The sequence below is a fragment of the Pongo pygmaeus genome, chromosome 16 (assembly GCF_028885625.2).
Source record: "Pongo pygmaeus isolate AG05252 chromosome 16, NHGRI_mPonPyg2-v2.0_pri, whole genome shotgun sequence".
Lineage (NCBI taxonomy): Eukaryota > Metazoa > Chordata > Mammalia > Primates > Hominidae > Pongo > Pongo pygmaeus.
In genome coordinates, this window is record NC_072389.2 from 89,423,276 (window position 1) to 89,446,829 (window position 23,554).

Below are 23,554 nucleotides of genomic sequence, written 5' to 3' on the forward strand. Positions count from 1 at the left end.
ATACATACATAAATCTCCAGAAAGGGATGCTAATTTCAAAAACGTTGTCCAAAAGGTTGCCAGGATTGGAAACAAGTGACCAGCCAGAGCAAGTCCTTTTCACAAACACTGCAGGCCTATGAAATGCACACAGAGAGAAACATAACCGCTTATGGCCTTTGGACTCATGTGGGTCCAGGTTCGAATCCCGTCTGTGCCATTCAGCAAACAAGAAAACCTCCCATGACTCCGATTAAATAGCTTGCCCTAGGTGGGTCACACTGCATTGTTAAGGGCAGACCTGGGGCAAGAATCCAATAAGGTCGCTGACTCCGGAGCGGTGCTCTTTCCGGCAGCTTGGTGCCCAGCAGAGGGTCCCCCGCGCCGCCGTCCCCCGGGCCTGGAGCGCCTTTGTCCCCCACTCACCAGAGGGCACCCGCGGAAGTGGCTGGCTGGGGGTAGCCAGGAGGGGGTCGAGTTAGCGGGAGGTGGGCGTGGGACTGGGGGGCGCGAGTGGGGAGAACCCCCAGAGTGGCGCGGACGGGAGGGGAAGGGGGCGGCCGGGTGGTGATTGGCTGGGCTGCGGCAGGCAGCTCCGGGCCAAGAACAAAAGAGAGCAGGCGGCGGGCGTCCTCCGGAGTAGGCGCTCCCGCCCGCCCGGCGCGGGCTTCGGTGCTGGGGGAGGACGCGCCCACCGCCCGCCCGCCAGCCGAGCAGCCGGGCTGGCGCGCTCGGTTTCTCCGCGAAAGCCGGCCGTGTACCTAGGAATTAACCGGCCGGCGCGGGAGGGAAGGGGAGGGGAGCGGGAAGCGGGGCGGGGGGGGATGCTGAGCGCGCGCGAGAACAATAATAAGATCGTGTTTGCGGTCGCTGCCCGAGAAGGAATTCGGAGCAGACGCGAGGCCCGGCGCTCGCGCCGCGCCCGGGAGCCCGGGAGCCCGGGAGGGAGGCCGGCGGCGGCGGCATGAGGCAGGCGACGCGGCGCTGGTGAGCAGCGCGCGCGGCGGCGGCGGCGGCGGGGACCTTGGCGCGGCCGGACGCGGGCGAGCGCCGAACGGCCGGGGGCTCCCCTCCCCCGCTGCCGGGCCGTGATTTGCCGGGCCTGCTGCGCCCCCCGCCCACCCCTTGCCTCAGCCGCCGCCTCGCCGCTTCCCCTCGTCGGAGCGGCCGCTCGTCCGCCCGGCTAGAGGCCCACGGGGAGCGCGGCGCAGTCCGTCGGCCCGCGGGGGGGCGGCCTCCCGGCATCTTCGCGGCGACCAAGGACTACCAGGAAGGGGAGCGGCTGGGATGGCGCGTCCGCGGCCCCGCGAGTACAAAGCGGGCGACCTGGTCTTTGCCAAGATGAAGGGCTACCCGCACTGGCCGGCCCGGGTGAGTACCGCGACCGCGCGCGGGCCCGCCCGCCCACCATTTTCCCCTTCATGATGGCGCGCCCGCCCCCTTTCCCCATCGCCTCAGCCCCGAGCCCGCAGCTCGCGGCCGGCGGTGGTGAGGGCTGAGGGCGGCGCGGCACGGAGAAGACGGGGCCGGGGCTGAGGCACGGGCTCCCGGCCGCGCCCGCACTCCACCAGGGCGGCCATCCTTCCGCCCACTTTCGAAGGCGGGTCCGGCCCCCGCAGGCCCGACGCTGCCTTCCTCCTGGAAAGCCGGTGCAGACCGGGAAGCCACGCCGCCGGGCAGCGGGCCTGCGACGGAGGCTTCAGCTCTGGGCAGGGTCATTGGTGGATACCCTGGGTCCCGGGCGAACGTCGGGGCAGGTACGGCAGCGGGGTGAACGACTGTCCGCGAGCCGGCGAGTGCCGGCGGGCAGTAAATCCTGGAAAGTGGTAGTGGTCATCCAGAGGCCAGCGGGAGCCTCTTGGCAGTCATTCATCCATCTCTTTGCCTTCCAGACTTGTTGAGTTTTCCCTGAGCGCGATTCCCGGTGCCCCGCCTGCCCTATCATTGTCCCGGGGTACGTGCCTCTCTGGTGCCCATCGTTCTTTTAAACCGACCTCTGATAGCCGAGAGCTTGCAGCCTAGCTCTGGTTGGTGGGTCCAGCAAGCTTCTTGTGCCTTTCCACCTCCATATTTGTTTTAGGTGGAATCTCAAACCTTATTCTTGGCCTCCTGCTACAGTCCACAATAGCTCTCTCTTCCTACATAACAAGGTTGTCGTTGGGCTCTTTTTCTAGAAAGCGTCTGCATGTAATACATAGCATTCACAATTTTTATTAAGCTCTTTGGGGAAGACACACAACACTGCCATGTATGCTTGTGTTTTAGAAGAAATCCCTTTTATTTTTATTTTTGTATGGTTGGCAGTTGATTGCTTGAAATAAGAAATCTTGTGAAAAGGAGGGTCAAGGCATTCTAGAGATTACATTAGTATTCTTTAGGAACGGAAACAGGCATGGAGAAAATTGGCATAAATATAGTGTGAGCTCTAAAATGTATTGTAGTCAAGTGAAGATAGCAAGACCAAGAAAAAAAAAATACACCCATTCACAAAAGGAAGTGACATCACGAGTGGCCAGACTGAAATTTAGTGAAGTTGAAGTAATGGATGGACATAATCACTTTTTAAATATTTGGTTTGGCACGATTGTCAAATGGAAAGAACACTAGGCCAGGAATTGGGGGACCTGGTGTCTGGTTCAGGCTCTGTTATGGACTAATCATTTCAACTGTCTGCATATCCATTTCTGCAACTATAAAATCATCTCTAGGATCCTTTCCAACACTAACAACCTCAGATATCAAGAGGAAAAAACAGTCTTATTCAGGTTCCAGTAGACTGAAAATAGCTTCGCATCTGATCTGTAGGTTGTCCTTAAGATAAGGCAAAGTTTTTAAGGTAGAATAACTGGTTATTTTTTATGCTGTAATACAGTATTACTTAGAGAGGCAAGATTTGTGACTTTAGGAGTCCCTGAATATATTTGTGACTTCAGAAAATCCCAGAATCTGTTTGCCAAGTAAGAAATGTATAGCTTTAGGGCATATGTGTATAAACACAGTCAAAGTCAATTAAAGGTTACCATTACCAGTTGGTCATTTCCTAGTAACATATTGGCTTTTTAAAATCTTTCCTTTGAAAAATATCTTCTGATATTCAAAAAGAAAATAGACTTAAAATTTCATTAATATGTTGTCTGCACAGGTTGGCCACCTGTAGTAATTTGTGAAACAGAAAAATCTTACGGAAGTGGTCCTAGTTGTATATCTAATTGTACATAAAATTCCTGGAAGTGATAATTCCAAATCAAGGCAAAGTGGAAAATAAAATGAGGAAACAAAATTAAGTTTTTAGATAAAATAAGCACAAGAAAGAAAAATCTGTATCTATTCACATTTAACGAGCTCCTCAAGAGACAACCTAAGACTCAAAAAAAGAAGTATTATTTTCTCGTGAGTGGCATGCTGCAATTTCCAAAGGTAAAGGTTAGAAAAAGATTTGAGTCCCCTTTTTTACAGTGCGTATGCCTCACATATGTTTTCATTTTTTTTCATCCCAATTCTATGAGGCATTATTCCCATTTTACACCTAGTTATAGCTGTGTAGATGGTAATGTTATGAAATACTAACTGGGAAAAAAAAGTCTTGCTTATTGAAATTTCAAATATTATCACTTGATACGAAGGCCAGTCGTGTGGGGATTAGATACTGTGGGGCGCCAAGGACTCAAACTTAGGGGGAAAACCAGGAGGAAACAGATTTCAGAGTACATGTTGTAGGAAGGCACTTTGTGTTAGAGCTGGTTCATGCAGGAATGGAGAAGCAACTTCCTTGCTCTAGGGAAGATTTTTGGTCCTAGGCAGCCCTTTGTGAGGAATGTAGGTCAAGAGGATTCAGAATTCCTACAGGTTGGATTCAGCTCTTGGCTGGGCTTCACACTGTGACCTTGTGCATGTTCTGTAATCTTTCTCAGTTTCTGTTTACTCGTCTGTAAAATAAAGATAATTCTTACCTCACAAATACAGAGTATCTAAAAGCACCAAGTGATGGTACTTGCATGTTCCTTTTTCCTTTTTGAATTTCTAACTTTCCCTTGTATCACTACACTATTTTAAATTATTGTCAACTTTCAACTCAGATTTATTTTTTCCAATATTTTATCCTGAAAAATTTCGAATGTATAGATAAGTTTAGAAAATTGTACTGTGAAGACCCATTTATCTACACCTAGATTCTACAATTAAATTTCATTCTACTTGCTCTTTCACGCATCTGTTCATATATCCATCCCTCTATCTACATAATAGTTCCTCTTATTTTAATGCATTTCAAGGTACGTTGCACACGTCACCATAATTTACTCCTAGACGTATGCATGCCATTAACCTAGTGGTTAATACTTTGAATGGATCCTTTTCTCTTTTGAGGTAAAATTTACATAGAATGGAATGTACTTACCTTAACTGTATCATTCGGTGAGTTTGACAAATGTATACATTGGTATAATATAAATATACCTCTGTATATGATATATGTCTGATATATATAAGTATATGTGATACATATCATATGTAATATAAATACATAAATACATTGTCATAATACCTACCAAGGTATAGAACAGTGCCTACGAAAGTACTCTCATGCCTCTTTCTAGTAGATTCCTGTCCTCCTCCTTCCTTCTCCCCCATTGTTCAGATGTATTATTCTAACAATAAATATCAGCTGGCTGTTTCTCATCTAGTATGCCTAATTTTGTGTGGCTTTAAAAATTAGAAGTTCATCTATGTTATGGGTTAGCTAGCTTAATGTTAAAAAGTACTGAGGCTAAAACAAGAGTCTCTGAACGCTTTTGTTTGTGTACCCTGTTGGTAAAATAATTTGAGCATACATCACTAATATATGTAAATTTTCTTTATATATACATGTACTTTGTGTTACTACTATATGCAGCATAAACTAAACACAAAACTAAAAGCGATGACATGATGAAAACAATATGTTTTAAAATTTTCATTGCACAATATCATTAACAGTAATAATACTTATTATTACTTATAGGTTAAGTTCATATTTTTTAAAGTCTTAATTTTTGGAATATTTTCTGCCTGCTTCTTGTGAGATTTGACTAGATGGATGGTCATTGTTCTTAACTTCCGAAGAGATTTTCTAGAACGGAAGTGTCAGCTTAGACATTTACCTTGTTGTTTGCTTGCATCTACATTACTAATATTATTTTTGTGTAGGAATCTTCCTTTTTTTAGCCACCTGTTCATTTGGTGAGAGCTAGTTTAGTTAGAAGTAGATATTCCATAATCCTGCTCAACCGGGCACACACCAAATGGCAGTAAATCACAGTATACCCAACGTGAATAAACATAACCATCTGAATAAGAATACTATTAATAGTGTCAACTTGCATATAAAATATTAGTAAAATTTACTTTTTAGCTAAAAGAGTAAGAAACTGAAATCGAAATTCTGTTTTCTTCCCGTACCCTACCCAAACCTTCCCCTGAGATGTGAGCACTCTGCTTATGTTACCCCCTACTCTAAAAGGTCAGAAAACAATATAAACAAAAAGCCTCAAAATTCTTGTGCTTTAACTAAAGCACTTTTTTACATTTAAAAACTTTATATGAGAATTATCAAATATTGCTAGTAGTGTATTGATACAGTTACTTTAGAAAACTGACTTAATCTACATATGCTTACCTTGTGACCTAGCAGTCTCTTCTAGGCATATACCCAAGAGAAATGAGTGTTTATATTCACCAAAATACTGTACAAGAATGCTCATACATAACAACTTTCTTCATGATAGAACAGGAAACAACCCAACTGTCCATCAACAGGAGAATGAGTAAACAAATTTGTAGTATATTCACATAGTGGAGTACTATTTGACAATAAAAAGTAATAAATCACTGATACAGTGGTCACTGGTTTGTAGTGGGTAGAAAGGAGTGATTGAATAGGAGAAGGCACTGGAAATGTTCCTTTTCTTGATCTGGATGGTGTTACATGGATGTGTACGTATGTAAAAATGTATCAAGCTGTACATTTAAGATTTGTGCACTATACTGTATGAAAGTTATACCTCAATTTAAAAAACACATTTTATATGAGTTAGGGAGAAAGGAGAACTAATACTTCTACATGGATTAAATTTCACTATTTTTAGCTTTCAGTGAGTTTTTTTTTTTTCCTTCGAGTCCTCACTCCTACCAAGCTGCATCTTCCTATTCCCTTTTGACTTATTATAGAAACTTCATTTTCTACTTCAGAGCGTTCTCTTTAGACTTTCTTTGAGTTCTGGTTTCAGCCTGTCTGGTTTGTTTACCTGCATCAGTGTCTTTCTCTTCCTTTAATATTAAATCACTGCTTATCATGTTTTTGATGTAGCTTTCTTCAACCTCTCACTCTGTAAAACATAAGAATAAAGCATTTGACCTTCCTATTTATATAGCTTCAAGAGCTGAACTCTTACTGAACTTTTGTTGAGCACCTACTGTATGTAAGGCACAGGGGTATAGTTTTTTCATATCTCTAGCAATAGATTAAATTTGCAGCAATTCTAAAACATGATTATGAAGTGTTTCCATACCCTTTATTAATATAAATATTTGTTGGGAATCTTCCTTTTCTGATCCATAGCACTTTCAGGTTTTCTGCATTTGACAATGATCTACTAGAACGTGATAAATTTATTTCTGGAGACCAGGCCACATTATTTTCAGAGAATCATTTGGGACTTAAGTTCTTTTTAATCTCAACATAAAGTAAGGTGTTTATAATCTTCATTACTTTGGCCTTAGAAGTACATCAGTGGTTCAGTCCTGGCGCGAGCTCACTCAGTCTTTTTCCCAGGGACTGCTTTCACTTTGCCAAGGATTTGGCAAATTGTCTCATTTTCTCCCACTTAATCTGGGAGCTAATAGGAACTTTAAACTTTTGATAACAAATATGTTCATTTTCCAATGCTCCCGTCTCAACCAGATGAGTCTCTATTCCTGGCACATCCCCTTTGGAATTCTGTAATGACTACTGTTCCTCCATGATTTGGAAAATAATATTAATTCTCTGAAGTCAGATTTCTACTGTTAGAGATTGTATTTGATTCTTTTGGGAAATGACTGATGGTTTAAAATTATGTACAACTTCATTGAAAAGCCTGTTCGCATTAGAAAAGCATTATAGGCTTGTAAGTATAATAAATATAGTAGGAGACTAGCCCAAATATATTTATTTATTGGAGAAAGTTTTCTATTTCAAAAGTCTCAGATATTAGATCAGAATCCAACCCACTTGATGTAGTTATTCATCCACTACAAAAAGATGTTCTAATCACTTGCAGTGCTACTGAAAGCATGTCCTGTGAATGTTACTTGTCAGTGACAAAGTAGGTACAGAAATTGAAATAAGAGTTTAGAAATTTTTAGAGCCGTTTGATGGAGTAGCTTTGTGAATCTAACAATTGAGGTTTACATTTTGTATGTCTTTTTATTTTTCTCATAATTTATTTTTATTTTATAAACATGTCTGTTTGCAACTCATTAGAACTTTAAAAAAAAAAACTAGTTATTCACTATAGGTAGAGTAGAATTACTGACTATCAAGGATCTTTAAAGGTCAATAGTGGTCCTAATACGTAAAATAATTTGCTCATATGGTGTATATAAACTATTGGCAACTATGTAAAAGGGGGAATGGGTTGACCTTCATGTTACAAATATTAATTTCTCCTGCATAAAAATAACCTCATTAAAATAGAGGATAGAGACTGTAAATTATTTTTTTCTGTCTTCTTTTTACCTAGATAAGAATTTACCACAATTAGTCTGGTAAATAACCACCTGTATGGTCACAGAGAGCCACACAGAAGTGAAAAAAAAAAAAAGAATAATCTAATGATTGGTGAGCACAAGCCTTCAGAATGACATCCTCCAGATTTCTGAGGAAGTCCTGCAATGAAGAGAAAGAGAATCAGACCAGGGGTTAAAAGACAAGTACTTCATTCCGCTACTATTTTGGTTTGTTAGGCTGGGCATCTTTTTTATTGTGAACCTCTTTGTAAAATAGGATGGATGATAATTCTTAACTCTTTCCCTTCTTTTTCCTAACGATCAAATGTTAAAATGTATATGAAAGAACTGTTTGCTAATTAAGTTGCTAAATAATTATCTCCCAAGAACACAAAGCTTCTTATTTATACAATGCAGGGAACGTAGTAAAGTCTCAGTAAATGCTTCTGTGGCTTGGAAGGTATGTTTTTCAGCAGCTGCTTTGTGGCTTTATAATAGTGAGTTGGCTCTAGACTCTGGGAATTTGGGGACTTCCCATTGTTACCCATCCTTTAGATTCCTGAGTGTGTTAGGCCATTTCTTTTTTTTCTTTTTTTTTTGAGATGGAGTCTCGCTCTGTCACCAAGGCTGGAGTGCAGTGACGTGATCTCCACTCACTGCAAGCTCTGCCTCCCAGGTTCCTACCTCAGCCTCCCGAGTAGCTAGGACTACAGGTACCTACCACCATGCCGGGCTAATTTTTTTGTATTTTTTTAGTAGAGACGGGATTTCACTGTGTTAGCCAGGATGGTCTCGATCTCCTGACCTTGTGATCTGCCTGCCTCGGCCTCTCAAAGTGCTGGGATTACAGGTGTCAGCCACTACGCCTGGCCTTTTTTTTTTTTTTTTTTTTTTGAGTTGGAGTTTGACTCTGTCGCCTAGGCTGGAGTGCAGTGGCCTTTTTTTTTTTTTGAGATGGAGTTTGGCTCTGTCGCCTAGGCTGGAGTGCAGTGGGGCGATCTCGGCTCACTGCATCCTCCGCCTCCTGAGTTTAAGCAGTTATCTGCCTCAGTCTCCTGAGTAGCTGAGATTACAGGTGCCCACCACCACGCCCGGCTAATCTTTTTTTTTTTTGTATTTTTAGTAGAGACTGGGTTTTACCATCTGGGTCAGGCTGATCTTGAACTCCTGACCTCATGATCCACCTGCCTCGGCCTCCCAAAGTGCTGGGATTACAGGTGTGAGCCCCTGCACCTGGCCTGTGATAGGCCATTTCTAGAAGTTCCACAGAGCTTCAGGATTTGGGGACAAGATAAACTGGACCACATTAACATACAAAAAGGGTCTAAGAATAAACTACTCTTCTCATTTGATCATTGAAACTTATATTCTGAGTAGATTCTCTAAGTCTGAATATAGAGTCTATACAGCAACCCAGAAGTAGAGGTATCAGTGTAGGGGAGTCAGTGGTAGCTGCCAGGTTGCCTGTATGGGGACTGGAAAATTTCTGATCACATAGTAATAACTTCTCAGTTTCTATTGCAAAATACTAAATGAGAGTGGTTTTAAGTGATAGTTTCAGTAGTGGTTAGCACATAGAAAAATGAGTTTCACAGAAGATTAAGGATTTTTTATGATGTAGACAGGTCAGAAAATAAACTCAACTTCAGATCTTTTTTTCCTTTGACACTGAAGTAGTACTTTATCATTAATAACATTTGGAGGAAATGCTTGTTCAGAGGGAGTAGTAGTATAAATTTTCAGTTAATCCTTTTAGAGTTATCATATGTTGAATGGATTGAAAATTCCCTCTAGACCACTATTTGATGTTCCAAATGAAACCAACTAATTTAAAACAAGTTATAACTTTTCTTATCGCCTTCACTGGACTACTACATGATGATGAAGTCAATAATTTTGAAAAAAATATTTAGACTTTGGAAATGAGTTGTTGTTGCTGATTGATTGCCGTCTAACGGCTTTCAGGTTTTTTGACTGTAACCTACAGTGAGAAATAAATATTAATTCCCATCCCAGTATGTGCACATGCGTGCACGCACACACTCTGCTGAGATTTTTATATGATCCGTTTGTCCCCTCCAAAACTCATGTTGAAATTTTATCCCCAGTGTGGTGGTGTTGGGAGGTGGAGTCTAGCGAGAGGTGTTTGGGTACTGTTGCTGGTCCTGTGGTAGTGAGTTCTCCCTCTCTGGAGAATAGATTAGTTCTCTGAGAATAGATTAGTTCTTGCAAGAGTGATTTATAAAGCAAGTTTCTTCCTCCTGTTTGGTTGCTTTTCATGTGTTCACTTTCCCTTTGACCTTCTTTGCCATGTTTTGACTTAGCACGTGGGCCTTACCAGAAGCTGAGCAGATGCTGGTACCATGCTTATACTTTCCAGCCTGCAGAACCATGAGCTAAATAAAGCCTGTTTTCTTTATAAATTACCCAGCTTCAGTTATTCTGTTACAGCAACCCAAAATGGACTAAGATGCACCTATAACAAAAAAATTTTCAAGTTGTACTTACTATATGTGATACATTCTGATATTTTTATATTTCATTTTATGTAAAGTCAGGTTGCAACCTGCTAAATGAGTTTCATTACCTACAGTTTGAAAAACACTGGTCTGGTCAGTAGGCCAAAGGGAAAGTAATCTCTCTGAGTTGTATGCGTTTATATAGAACAGAAGTTGGATTTTTGAGATGATGATTTGTTAACAGTCCTGAGCTTTTTGTTCTGCTGTAGCCACAGTCTTACATGAAGGTCACACGAATATAAATTAAAGCAATAGTGTATTAGGTCATTGAACTATCCAGGCCAGTATTTCCCCTGATCCCAAGAGGTTAGTTATATAGATTTTAATTCTCATCTTCCTTTTAATCTTTCAACTGCAAATGTATCAACAACTATATATATAATTAATTGGCTTCTTTTTTTTTTTTTTTTTTTGGAGACAGAGTCTCTCTCTGTCACCCCAGGCTGGAGTGCAGTAGTGTGTTCTTGGCTCACTGCAAGCTCTACCACCTTCCTCATCACCCCCTCCCTGCCGCCCCCATGTTCTCCTGCCTCAGTCTCCCAAGTAGCTGGGATTACGGGCGCACACCACCACGCCCGGCTAATTTTTTAGATGTTTAGTAGAGATGGGGTTTTGCCCTGTTGGGCAGGCTGGTCTTGAACTCCTGACCTCAGGTGATCCACCCGCCTTGGCCTCCCAAAGTTCTGGGATTACAGGCATGAGCCACCGTGCCCAGCCTATAATTGACTTCTTAAAGGTAGTAAGTTCCACACGTTTGCTGACTACCGAGTTATATACAGTGTTTGACAAACTAGTGTTCCCTGGCTGATGATATCGAGGCTGTGGGGTTTTCCTGGTTTGTGGGACTAGACTGTGGAGGTATCAAGCTATCTATGACTGAAGATGATGAGCTTTTGTGAAGTTCAGAAACTTGAAGATAGAGCAGGTTTGTGGTACCCTTTAAAGTGGATGTAAAGTTTTTGCGATTAACATGTTTCTAGTGGTTTTGTATTTCCTTTTTAATTATTTTGTACCATCAAAAAGAGATTGCCTTGCTACTGTGAGATACAGCAATCTGAGTAGAGAGAACCTAGTATTGATGATAGGAAGGAATTCTTCAATTTTTTAAAAGATACATTTCTGAAAAGTTACTGTAAGCACAGTTTTATGTCTTACATCTGGCTCACTGACTCACATAAAATACGTAAAATGTTATTAGAAACAGACCCACTATACTATTATAAATGGAAATATTTTGAAGTAAAAGAAATAAGATTAGATTAAATTTTATGATATGCCAGGTGTTCAAGAACTCTGGCTGTTCTCCAGCTCAGCACTGACCCTATCTTATGCTATGTGTGATGTCAGGGGAAGGACAAAGCCTTTGGTAGAGTTATGAAATATCATGGTCTCCATTCTTCGTTTTGAGTAAGCTCCTGGGATAAAGATTTATTTAACTACAAAGGATCAGGTAACCCAGAACAAATGTGTCCCTTATTTTTATATTGTAAAAGCAAATTACAAAAGTAGTGCAGCTTAACAAGAGTGGGCATGCCCTAGGTCAGTTCCTTGTACATCTTCCTCAGATGTTAGTAGATACATTTACTGTTCTCTTCCAGCCTTTCCCCCTCATTTTCAGCAAATTGTTTTACCTTCATACTTCATAGAGAAAATAGATACCAACAGGCTTGAACTGCACCTTCCTATCTTTTGCTTATAAATGAAAACCATCTCTCTCTAACCTTCTCTAATCCTCTTGGATTTTTGTTTCCCCCTTTTTTGTTAATCGGTTCTATTTTTTTCTCTAAATCATTAATTTCTGATCTCATCTTCACTACCTTTCCCCAAGTATATTTTTCTTTTCTTCTATTTCAAACTTAATGAAATAAAGTCTTACTTTATTTCTTTGAAATCTTTTTGAAAATGAAAACTTTTAAAGCTAGTTTTCCTCAGGTCATATTTGGCTTCATAATGTAGATTTGAATAATTGGTGTTTTATAGTCATTTTCAAAATAGGTTTTGTGATTTTCATTTCTGAGTTGGCCCAAGAGATATTTAGGAGAGAATTTTAGGAATTATAACTGGCTAAAGAGTTTGTGTGTAATGTTTTATTGTTTTTTAATATGGTTACCTTGTAGTCAGATTATGTATCCTTTTTAACTATTTTAATTCATTTAGTTTTCTTTTCATATGTGATCAACTTTTAAAAAATGGTATTTTTTGTATTCCTGAAAAGAAAGCTTCTTTAGGAGTCCATAAGTATATTGACTTAATAAATAAGTCAATAAATATAATGGACAAATATAAATATATTGATATTTACTAACATATTTTTTTAAATTCTTAATGTTTATTTTTTGTCAACTACTCTCTCCAAAATGAAGAGGTATATAAATCTAACATATCTATTATATTTCTACATATCTGTCCCTTTTCTTGACCGTTTATTTAATAAATGTCAGGGCTTTATTTGGCACATAAATGTGTATAACTTGTAACTTCAGGATGGAGTCAAAATCTAGTGATCTGCTATTTCATGCTTTCTAGCACAAAAGTTATAGTACTTTGTTGGATATTAGTTTTGTAACCTGTTTTCATTTTTGTTTATATTTCACAAATACATCTTTATCCAGAATTTTACTCAAAACTTTTCTGTTTTGTTTTAAGATATAAGTATATGTAACTTAATTTTTTTAACCATTCCTAGGAGATTTTTTTCCCTTTTTTCATTCTTTGCCAAATTTCGTAAGAACCTGGTTTTAAGCATTTAAGCATATAACATTCTTAATTTCTGTCATTGAAACTTTTAGTTTTTAAATTTTCAGTTATTTCCATGTGAAGGTAGAGCTATGTGAATTGGGTAACATTAATGTTCTACCATTATAATCTCATTAGGTATTTATTGAGTATCTCTTCTGGGTTAGTAACTGTGATAGACTTAGCATTATAAAAATTAATAAGACATGATTTTACCATTAAAGAGCTTGAGATAGATTAAGGAACAGAAACATGTACATAGAGGAATACAAGTGCAATATATGTAGATCTCGATGACAATATTTTTCTTTTACTTTTTTTAAAAAGACACATTTATTCAGCATCATGATCAGACTATTACATTTAGCAATCAACAGCATGGGTGCAAAAAAAAACTACATTAAAAACCCTTTGTTGGAATGTTTTACACTTTTCACATAACAGAAACTAAAATAATCTGTTATACAATTAGTCACAAATACAATCCTCAAGTTTTTTGCCCAATATTTGTCTGAAACATGATGACAGGATTTTTCTATCTTTGCAATTAGACTAAATGAATAAGAATGAACCAAAACTGACTAAGAAAGAACATGGAAAAGAGAATACATGGAGACATTTTTAATTGGCAATTTATTACAAAAAGACTGGGTTTCAGCTTTTTTTGTCATACGACATTGAAATGTAGTTTTTAGAACTGTCTTCATTATTTGTAATACAACTATATAGTCTTACCATTAGAAAGAGATAACACTGCATCCTGAGTGAACCCTCCTTTACATTTTATTCTATTGCTTTTTCCTTCCCTGCGGACAATTTCAAAGTCTTTAATGAAAATTTAAATGATAGTACCTTCTGAGACATGAGATTTAAGATGATTTTCAGTGTTGTTATTTTGGAAGGGATGAGAAAGCTAAAATGCATTAATCTCTTTTACCAACTGACTTGCTCAGTTACAGAGCAAGTAAGTGGAAGGGAGCTGCACTAAAATTCATTGCCGTCTGCACCCACCTCCATAGGATACCAGGAGGAAGTGAAAGAAGGTAAGGAATTCACACTAACCACTTTGACAATTAGGCAGAAACCCTGAATTTATTTTAGGTAAAGAAAAGGTGAAAACCAGACTTGGAATAAGCTTTTTATGTGCTCATTGTAATTAAAAAATATATATTTAATTGTAAAAATACATAGAATGTAATTTATACCATCTTAATAATCATTTTAAGTGTATAGTTTATGTAATATTAAGTACATTGTTTTGTAACTATCACCACTCTCTATCTCCAGAACTCTTTTCATCTTGCAAAACAAACTATACCCATTAAAAAATAACTCTCCATTCCCTGCCTCTTAGTCCCTGGCAATCATCACTCCACCTTCTGTCTCTATGAATGGATTACTCTGGGTACCTCATATAAATGGAATTATACGGTACGTGTTTTTTTATGACTGGCTTATTTCACTTAGCATAATATCCTTGAGGTTCATGTATGTCCAAATTTTCTTCCTGAAATAACATCCCATTGTGTATGTAAAACATTTTGTTTATTCATCCATTGATGGATACCTGAGTTTTTTTCACCTTTTGGTTATTGTGAATGATGCTGTTATGAACATGAATGTACAACTATCTCTTCAAGACCCTACATTCTGTTCTTTGGAGTAGGTAGCCAGAAGTGGAATTGCTTGTTCATATTGATACAGGACAGGTGAGCCCCCAAATTGGGGCTTAGCTTGGGAGGGTTCTTGGCTTTGCCCAGGAAAGAATTCATGGGTGGGGTGGTGGTGGTGTGAGTCAGCAACTTTTATTAACGTGGCAGTGTATAGCAGCAGCAGCAGAGGTACTGCCCCATGCAGAGTGCAGCTACCCTGTAGGCTACCCTGTAGGTAGTGTACCCAGAGTAGCAGTTCAGGGGCAGTTCTGCAGTCATATTTATATCCACTTTTAATTACATGGAAATTAAGGGGGACAGATTATGCAGAAATTCCTAGAAAAAGGATTGTAACTTCTGGGTCATTGTGTCGTTGCCATGGAAAGGGGCAATAACTTCCAGATGTTGTGCTGGCAATGGTAAATTGACATGGCACTGGTAGGTGTGTCCTACGGAGAGTTGCTTTCATATTTTTCCTGTTTCTGCTAGTCTTCAGTCTGGTCCAGGGTCTAAGCCCTGCCTTCTACTTCAATATGGTAATTATATTTTTAATATTTTGAGAAAACACTGTACTGCTTTCCATAGGGACTGCACCATTTTACATTCTCACTAACAATGCACAAGGGTTCCAATTTCTTTACTTCCTCACCAATGCTTATTTTCTGTTTTTTTCAAAGTAGGAATCCTAATGGGTGTGAGGTGGTATCTCATGGTTTTGACTTGCACTTCCTTAATGAGCAGTAATGTTGGGCATCTTTTCGTGTGCTTATTGGCCATTTGTATATTTTCTTTGGAATAATGTCTATTGTCCTTCACCCATTTTTTAATCAGCAAAAAAATGGTGGTTGTTGTTGAGTTGTAGGACTTAATCATATGTTCTGGATGTTAGCTTCTTAGGAGATCTGTGATTTGCAAATAATTTTCTCCCATTGCACGGATTGCCTTTTTTTACTCTTGATTTTTGTGCTTATTGTAATTTATTCAAATAAGCAGAGAACGGGACTCTGGAAGAGATGTCCCAGGACAGTGAGTTTTTATGGAAGTCTATATGTGGTAAAGGCAGGAGCAATGAATTAAGGTCCTGTGGTGACATTGTGTTACATGGAATAGAACAAGAGAGGAAGTTACCGGAAGATAAAGAGCTAAGACTAAAGACAAACCTCAGAACTTTGCCCAGGCCTGTCCTTAAATGAGGCAATTGGTTAGAATTTAGAACAAAGAAAGTAAGATAGTGTTCAGAAAATGCCTGTGTTTGATTATTTAAATGATTGAATCAGATGTTGTACATATAAGGTGGTCAAGATGGATTCGTTGTGCTACCACTTTTATTTGTTTTTAAAACAGGCATATCTTAAGATTCAAAAGACCCAAAACTTAAGATTTTGTTTTATGCCTAGAATTTTTCAAATTTTCCTGTGATGAATTTCATCCTTGAGACATAAACTGAAGGAGATTATTTCTGAAAACATTATCCAAAAAATGCTGTCTTTTCTGGACATTTATGTTCCCAAAACCAAGTCTTAACCTGTACTTATGGAAATATTACAATTAGCTCATTCATTGTGCCTTTTTTTCTTATTTTATTGAGAACTACATTGACTCATCAAAAATTAATATTAGCTTCCTAATCAAAGTACTCACCATGTCTGCTCTCTTAACTGTGACATATATTGGTATTTTCTTCCTACTGTTTGCTTTCCATAATTAAATGTTTGTTTAGCAACCCTGTCAGGAGTGCATGTCTATCAAAATTTGTTTTGTTTTGTTTTTTATTTTTAGATTGGAACTTTTGACAGAAAGTCAAAACTATCTTCATATCTGTATCCTTAGAAAGAGATGAGTTACAGGCCAGGCACTGTGGCTCATGCCTGTAATCCCAGCACTTTGGGAGGCCAAGGCAGGTGGATCACCTGAGGTCAGGAGTTTGAGACCAGCCTGGCCAACATGGTGAAACCCCGCCTCTACAAAAATACAAAAAATTAGCCAGGCATGGTGGCAGGCATCTCTAACCCCAGCTACTTGGGAGGCTGAGGCAGGAGAATTGCTTGAACCTGGGAGGCAGGGGTTGCAGTGAGCCAGGATTGCACTATTGCATTCCAGCCTGGGTGACAAGAGCGAAATTCTGTCTCAAAAAAAAAAAAAAAAAGGAGAGATAAGTTACAATAGGATGCATTTAACATTTAACAGATGGTTCAAAATCCTTACAATGTTATTAATGCTACCATAGGTTAAGTTTTTGAGACATTTGATGGATTATCATGCTTGTGCTTTGATTCGGTGATTTTTGCCTTTTGTCTGGTATCAGTCTAGGATATACATCCAAAGATAACAAGCAGAAGAATCAATGTTACTGAAAATAAATTAACCAAATAAATGATGGACTTTGAGGAACATATCCAGAGTATAATAAAAGAAAGTTTTCCTCACCTTAATAACAGACATAGTTGGAAATTGACAAGGTTTATAACATGTTAGATTCCAAGACATACTTTAGTTAAAATCTTAAACTTACAATTTTATATGTTTCCAATAAAAAATTGGGACAAACAGAATTAGCTTGTTGAGATTCACAATTAACTGTTGGAATTTGGATTATATCTTTGGATTAGTATAGGAAGAATTGACATCTTAGAATATTGAGGCTTCTAATCCATGACTGTGGCTTATTTTTATATTTATTTAGGCTTTCTTAAATGTTGTAAAATTGTTTTGTAATTTTCTGTACATATATTTTAGATATATTCTTAGGTATCTTTTAGTCCTTGCTGATTTTATAAATGTGTGTTTAATTATGTTTTCTTTTTATTTCTGTTCTTTCAAATGCATGTATAAAGACAGCCAAAACAAGACATTTCTGAACAAGGAGAATAAGGTGGTGAGACTTGTCCTATCAGTTATCAACACACAGAATTGTTCAAATAGTAATTAACAGTAAATTAAGACCGCTTTTGGCTCAGGGAGAGATGTATTAACCAGCAGAATAGAAAGTGAATACAGAAACCGGCCCACAGATAGGTGGAATTCTTGATATGGAATTCAAGATCAAGGGGAGGAAAGGAGAAACTTTTTTAAAAACACTGATATGATTAGTTATCCATATAGGTTAAATATCCATATGGGTTAACTTTCATAGTATCCATATGAAATTAGATCCTTAATTCATACCATGTACAAAAATCGTTTCTACATAGTTAAAAGTGGGGAAAGCTTTTAGGGCCTGTGGGAAAATATCACTGTGTCCCTGGAGTAAGGAAGAATTTCCTGACAAGACATAGAAAGAACTAGCCATAAAAGGAAAGATTAATAAGATTTTGTACATTAAAATCAAGTGCTTTCGTTCACTGAAAAACTCTATAATGAAATTGAAAAGATAAGCCACAAAATGGGAGAAGATGCTTACCATACTAGAACCAATAAAGCTTTAGTATACAGAATGAGTCAGTAAGAAAAAGACAAAGGCTCAGTGGGAAAATGGGCAAAAGACGTGAACAGCCATTTCATAGAAAAAATACATAAGGCCTATAAATATATGAAAAGATGCTCTGCCTCATAAGTAATCAGAAAATGCAAAGTAAGATCAATATGAGACTGCCAAAAATTAAAAGGTTTGCCAGTATCATATGTTAAAGAGGATATGGGTGAACAGAAACTCTTATACAATACTGAAGAAGTATATACTGGTCCAACCCCTTTGGAAAACAATTTCACTTTATGTTGTAAAGTTGAATTTTGCATACTTTCTGACTTAGCATCTCTAATCCTAGTTGTACACTCTACAGAAATACATATAACAGAAGATATGTGCAGGAATTTTACAACAACAGGATTCATAATGGTGAACAAAATTTGGAAATCACCAAGCTTTTTTTTTTTTTTTTTTCAGACAGGGTTCAGCTCTGTTGCCCAGGCTGGAGTATAGTGGCACAATCATGGCTCACTGCAGGCTCCCAAGCTCAAGCAATCCTCTTAACTCAGACTCTGTGCCTAAGTAGCTGGGACTACAGGCACACTCCACCATACCCAGCTAATTTTTTTGTTTTGTTTTGTAGAGATGAGGTCTCATTATGTTGCCCAGGCTGGTCTTGAACTCCTGGGCTCAAGCAGTCATCCTACACTGGCCTCTCAAAGTGCTGGAATCATAGAACCCAAGCTTTTTGATGGAAGATGAAAAGTTAAATTGTAGTGTATTGACATAACAGGATATTATACTGCATTAAATATGAATGAGCTACAGCTATACATTGGTTGCTTTCAATGTAGTTAATGAGAGTACCTTTGCAATTATCAGTGTCAAAAATAATAAAGCGATATTTACCCATTATTTTTAAAAAAATGATTGAATTCCCACTGTATGCCAGATTACTGTTCTGAGTGCCAGGGATTTAACAGTGAACAAGATGGACACATCTTCTGTCTTCATGAAGTTTATAATTTAGTTTAGAGGGGGAGATATGAATTAGTAAGCAAGCAGAGTAATATGTAATTTAATGTAGCCAGGAAAGGTATGGAAAAAGATGAAGCAAAGTAAGAGGCTAGCATGTATGTGATGTTGTGTGTGTGTTTCTGTATAATAAAGGAAGACTTTTGTGAAAATGTGACACTTCAGCAGAGTTGGATGTTCTGAGGAAAAAGTAGGAATGAGCTCAGCATAATCAAGGAAAAGCAAGAAGGCAAATGAGGCGCAGAGTGAGTGAGCTAGGACCTGGGGGAGAAGGACAGAAGATGGATTCAGGTAGGTAGACAAAGCCATATCATATAAGGCCTTATAGTTTAGTAACAAGTTTAGAGTTTTTAAAGTATGATGGAAAGTCATAGGAGAGTTTTAAGCAGGGGAATTACATAATCTGATTTATATTCAGGGACTGAAGAATTGATAGTTGGGGGCAAAGAGGGGGGTGGGGTAGGGGAAGGTAGATTCAAAGGGCCCAGTTGGGAGGCTTTCATAGAAGTTTGGATGATAGTGGAGTAGATAGGGATGGGGTAGAATAGCAGTGGATGTAGAAAGAAGTCGTTAGTTTGGTGACATGTTTTGGGGTATAATTGAAGGATACAGTGATGAATGAGTATGTCTGTGAGGGGGAGGAATAAATCAATAATGAATTCCAGGTTCTGGTAAGGGCAGCTGGATGGATGGTGATGCCCTTTACTCACATGGAGAATCTTGAAAGCTAAGTAGATTAGGCCACAAGATGTTAAGAGTTCATTTTAGAAATGCCAGTGAGACACCCAATATGTGAGTCTGAAGCTCGTATGAGAGGTCTGGAGTTTGAAGATAGAAATATGAGACTCATCAACATACAGGTGGCATTTAAAACCATAGAACCAGATGAAATCACCAAGGGAGTAAGTGTAGGTAGGTAGAGAAGAGAAGAGGGGCTATGAAAGGAGACTCATAAGAAGTGGATGGTAAGATAGGGAAAAAAATATATTACGAGACTATGGCATCCTGGAACCCGAGAAGAAAATATGTCAATGGATACATTACATAATGAACAAATATGCAGTGGAAATTGTACATATCAGATGAGTATATTATAAATTAATAGTTGTTTTTAAAAAATATTGTAATCCCAGGTTTTGGGAGGCCAAGGTAGGCGGATCATCTGAGGTCAGGAGTTCAACCTGGCCAACAATGGTGAAACCCCATCTCTACCAAAACATGCAAAAATTAGCTGGGTATAGTGGTGGTGCACACCTGTAGTCCCAGCTACTCAGGAGGCTGAGGCACGAGAATTGCTTGAACCAGCAGGCAGAGGTTGCAGTGTGCTGAGATCACCACTGCCCTCCAGCCTGGGCAACAGAGTGAAACCATGTCTCAGAAAAATAAATAAAAATAAATAACCCTGTAGGGAAATGCAGAAATGATATTAATAGGCAGTTCACTGAAAAGCAAATCCTGATGGCCAGTAAACTTATGAAAAGATGCTTAACCTCACCATTAATCAGGGAAATACAAATTTAAAAAAGCAATAATGTCTAATGCTGTCAAAGATTGGAAGGGAAGTCGTTTTCATACTTTGGTTGAAATATAAATTATTGTAGCCTTTAAAAAACGTGGTCTGGTAATATCTGCTAAAATGGAAAATACCTCTAATCTATGATCCAGCAATCTCCTGAAAGTCTATCCCATGTAAATAAAAGCACCAGTGCATAAAAATGTGTGTTTACTGCAGCCTTTTCCTTTTTTTTTTTTGAGATGGGAGTTTCACTCTTGTTGACCAGGACAGAGTGCACTGGCGCGATCTCAGCTCACTGCAACCTCCGCCTCCCAGGTTCAATCAATTCTCCTGCCTCAGCCTCCTGAGTAGCTGGGATTACAGGCATGTGCCACCACGCCCGGCTAATTTTGTATTTTTATTAGAGATGGGGTTTCTCCATGTTGGTCAGGCTGGTCTCAAACTCCTGACCTTAGGTGATCCGCCTGCCTTAGCCTCCCAAAGTGCTGGGATTACAGGCGTGAGCCACCACCCCCGGCCACTGCAGCCGTTTTCTAAGGGGAAAACCACTGAAAACAAGGTAAATCCCCATCCCTGGGGAAAGGTTAAATAAATTATAGGTTATCCAATCACTGTATTATTATGCGGCCATTAAAAACAAATTAATTAAATTTATGGTAATTGACTGCAAGGACTTTTCATGATGCAGAGAATTTTATAAAGTATGATTCCTGTGTGTGTATTTGTGGTGGTGTGTGTGTGAGAGAGAGACACACACAGAGAGTAGTCTTCCACACACAAAAAAAAAACTCTGCCCGTGTAACATTTGTATATGATTATGTATATGAACACGGAGAAAAGCATACTTTGTTATAAGTAGTGATTACCTGGGGAAGAGTAAGTCTGGGGGAAGATTTAGCGGTAAGCCTCCACTTACTCAGTTAACAAACAAACGATGTCTCTGTTTAAAAAAAAAAAAAAGAATTTCCAAGAAAAGTAGCTTCTGTGACATACAGCCCATTTATATAAAATATATGTGTGTATATATATGACATGAAAAGATAGTCACCAAAATGAGAATCCTAAAGTATAACTAATTTTTTAAAGTAAAATGCTAATTTGGGATATATTCATCACCATTTTTTTTCTCCTTTCAATGCTGGTTCAGATGGAGAATGCTAATATTGATCAGATAAATCCAGTTTACAGATAGAATAAAGATAATTTTGTTTTTAAAAAATGTATTTATTTACTTATTTTTCAATATCTTTATTGGGTACAAGTGGTTGTTGGTTACATGGATGCATTATGTTGTGGTAAAGTCTAGGATTTTAGTGCACCATCACCTGAGTATGCATTGTACCCAGTAGGTAGTTTTTCATCCCTCGCCCCCCTCCCACCCTCTTCCCTTCTGAATCTCCAGTGTCCTTTATACCACTCTATATGCCTTTGTGTACCCATAGTTTAGCTGTCACTGATAAGTAAGAACATGTAGTATTTGGTTTTTTATTCTTGAGTTACTTCACTTAAAATAATGGCCTTCGATTTCATCCAGGTCGCTGTAGAAGGTATTATTTCAGAATACAGAAAATTTTGAAATAAATTTACCGGATTACTATTTTGTGCTCTTCATTAACTTCTATTTGAACATCTGTGTTCTTTTGCTGTCTTAGCCTTCCATCTTTAACCAATAGTTTGAGTATAAACTAAATGAGACTTAGAATGGGAATTAGAATCGGTTAATATCAAATCCATAAGCAGCTAGTAGTGTTCAGTTGAGCGATAAGTCTAACTGAATATCTGAATCATGAACACACTTGTCTGGTATCTCCTGCTTTGTTCTTGAACTCTTTTTGTAGTTTCTTCAGAGCTACTCCATATTAATTATATTTTGCTGTATAACAAGTTGCTCTAAAACTTAATGGCTTAAAACAATACACATTTAGTCACGATTTCTGTGTTTCTGGAATCCAGGCATGGCCGACCTGGATCCTCTGGCTCTGGGTCTCCCACAAGGGCAGTCATCTTAAGGCTTGACTAGAGAGTAGATCCATGTTCAAGCTGACTTAAGTAGTTGTTGATGGGATTCAGTTCTTCATGGGTTGTTGGCCTAAGGGCCTCATTTCTTCATGAGATGTTGGCCAGAGCCTGCCTTAGGCTTCTTGCCATGTAGGCTTCATAGAATAACTGACAACATGGCTGCTGGCTTCCTCAGAGCAGACAAGCAAGAGAGCAAGAGTCAGCAATATAGAAGTCATAGTTTTTTGTAACCTAATCTTAGAAGTGGCATCCAGTCCCCTTTGTCATGTTCCATTCATTATAAGTAAGTAACTAGATCCAGCACATACGCAGGGATTGGGGATTTTATGCAAGGATGTGAATATCAAGAGTGGGGACCACACAAGCTATTTTAGAAACAACCTGCCACCTCCATCGCCAGTGTTCCTGGGATTATCTCATCTTCACTTCTCAATACAGGCAAATGCATCTCTCTTGAAGTGGTCACTTACAACTCCCTCTTCCCAGGACATCTCATGGTATATTTTCAGCTTTTTTCTGCTATGATCCTCTCACCTCTGGGAAGCCTCTTTGACAGGATTTAAGACAGCCTCACACTGTCTCTAGCCGATGGTCTGTGAAAAACTTACATTCTTTACCACAAGAAACTCTGAGAGTGCAAGCCAATCCCAGTGCAGTCACCCATTTCACTCTGCCATCAGACCAACTAACCAGAAAGTTCTGTGCTCTTAAGATTTCTTGGGCTTGAGTCAAATACCAGCATTCTATGACTTCTAGGCTCTTAAAGACTTATCTTAAGCTCTCCAAGCAGTCTTCTTAAAGCTTCTAGGCTGGGCACACTTTGGGAGGCTGAGACAGGCAGACTGCCTGAGGTCAGGAGTTCGAGACCAGCCTGGCCAACATGGTGAAACCCTGTCTCTACTAAAAATACAAAAGTTAGCTGGGCGTGGTGGTGGGCGCCTGTAATCCC

The 23,554-nt window shown here is 39.1% G+C and overlaps 1 protein-coding gene and 1 long non-coding RNA gene across 3 annotated transcripts in view; both read left to right on the top strand.

The window, feature by feature from the left end:
• Window positions 1–1,218: 1,218 nt before the first annotated feature.
• HDGFL3 (HDGF like 3) overlaps window positions 1,219–23,554 on the top strand; it is a 92,411-nt gene continuing 70,075 nt past the window's right edge. For both annotated transcript variants that reach the window (XM_054451746.2, XM_054451748.2), the window contains exon 1: window positions 1,219–1,350. In XM_054451746.2, coding sequence (XP_054307721.1) covers window positions 1,267–1,350 — 84 coding nt within the window. In that variant the 5' untranslated portion in view covers window positions 1,219–1,266. The remainder of the gene's footprint in view (window positions 1,351–23,554) is intronic.
• LOC134738318 (uncharacterized) lies at window positions 3,697–14,408 on the top strand. The gene is made up of 3 exons (XR_010123995.1): window positions 3,697–7,926; window positions 13,931–14,020; window positions 14,332–14,408. It is a non-coding gene; the product is annotated as an uncharacterized LOC134738318 (long non-coding RNA).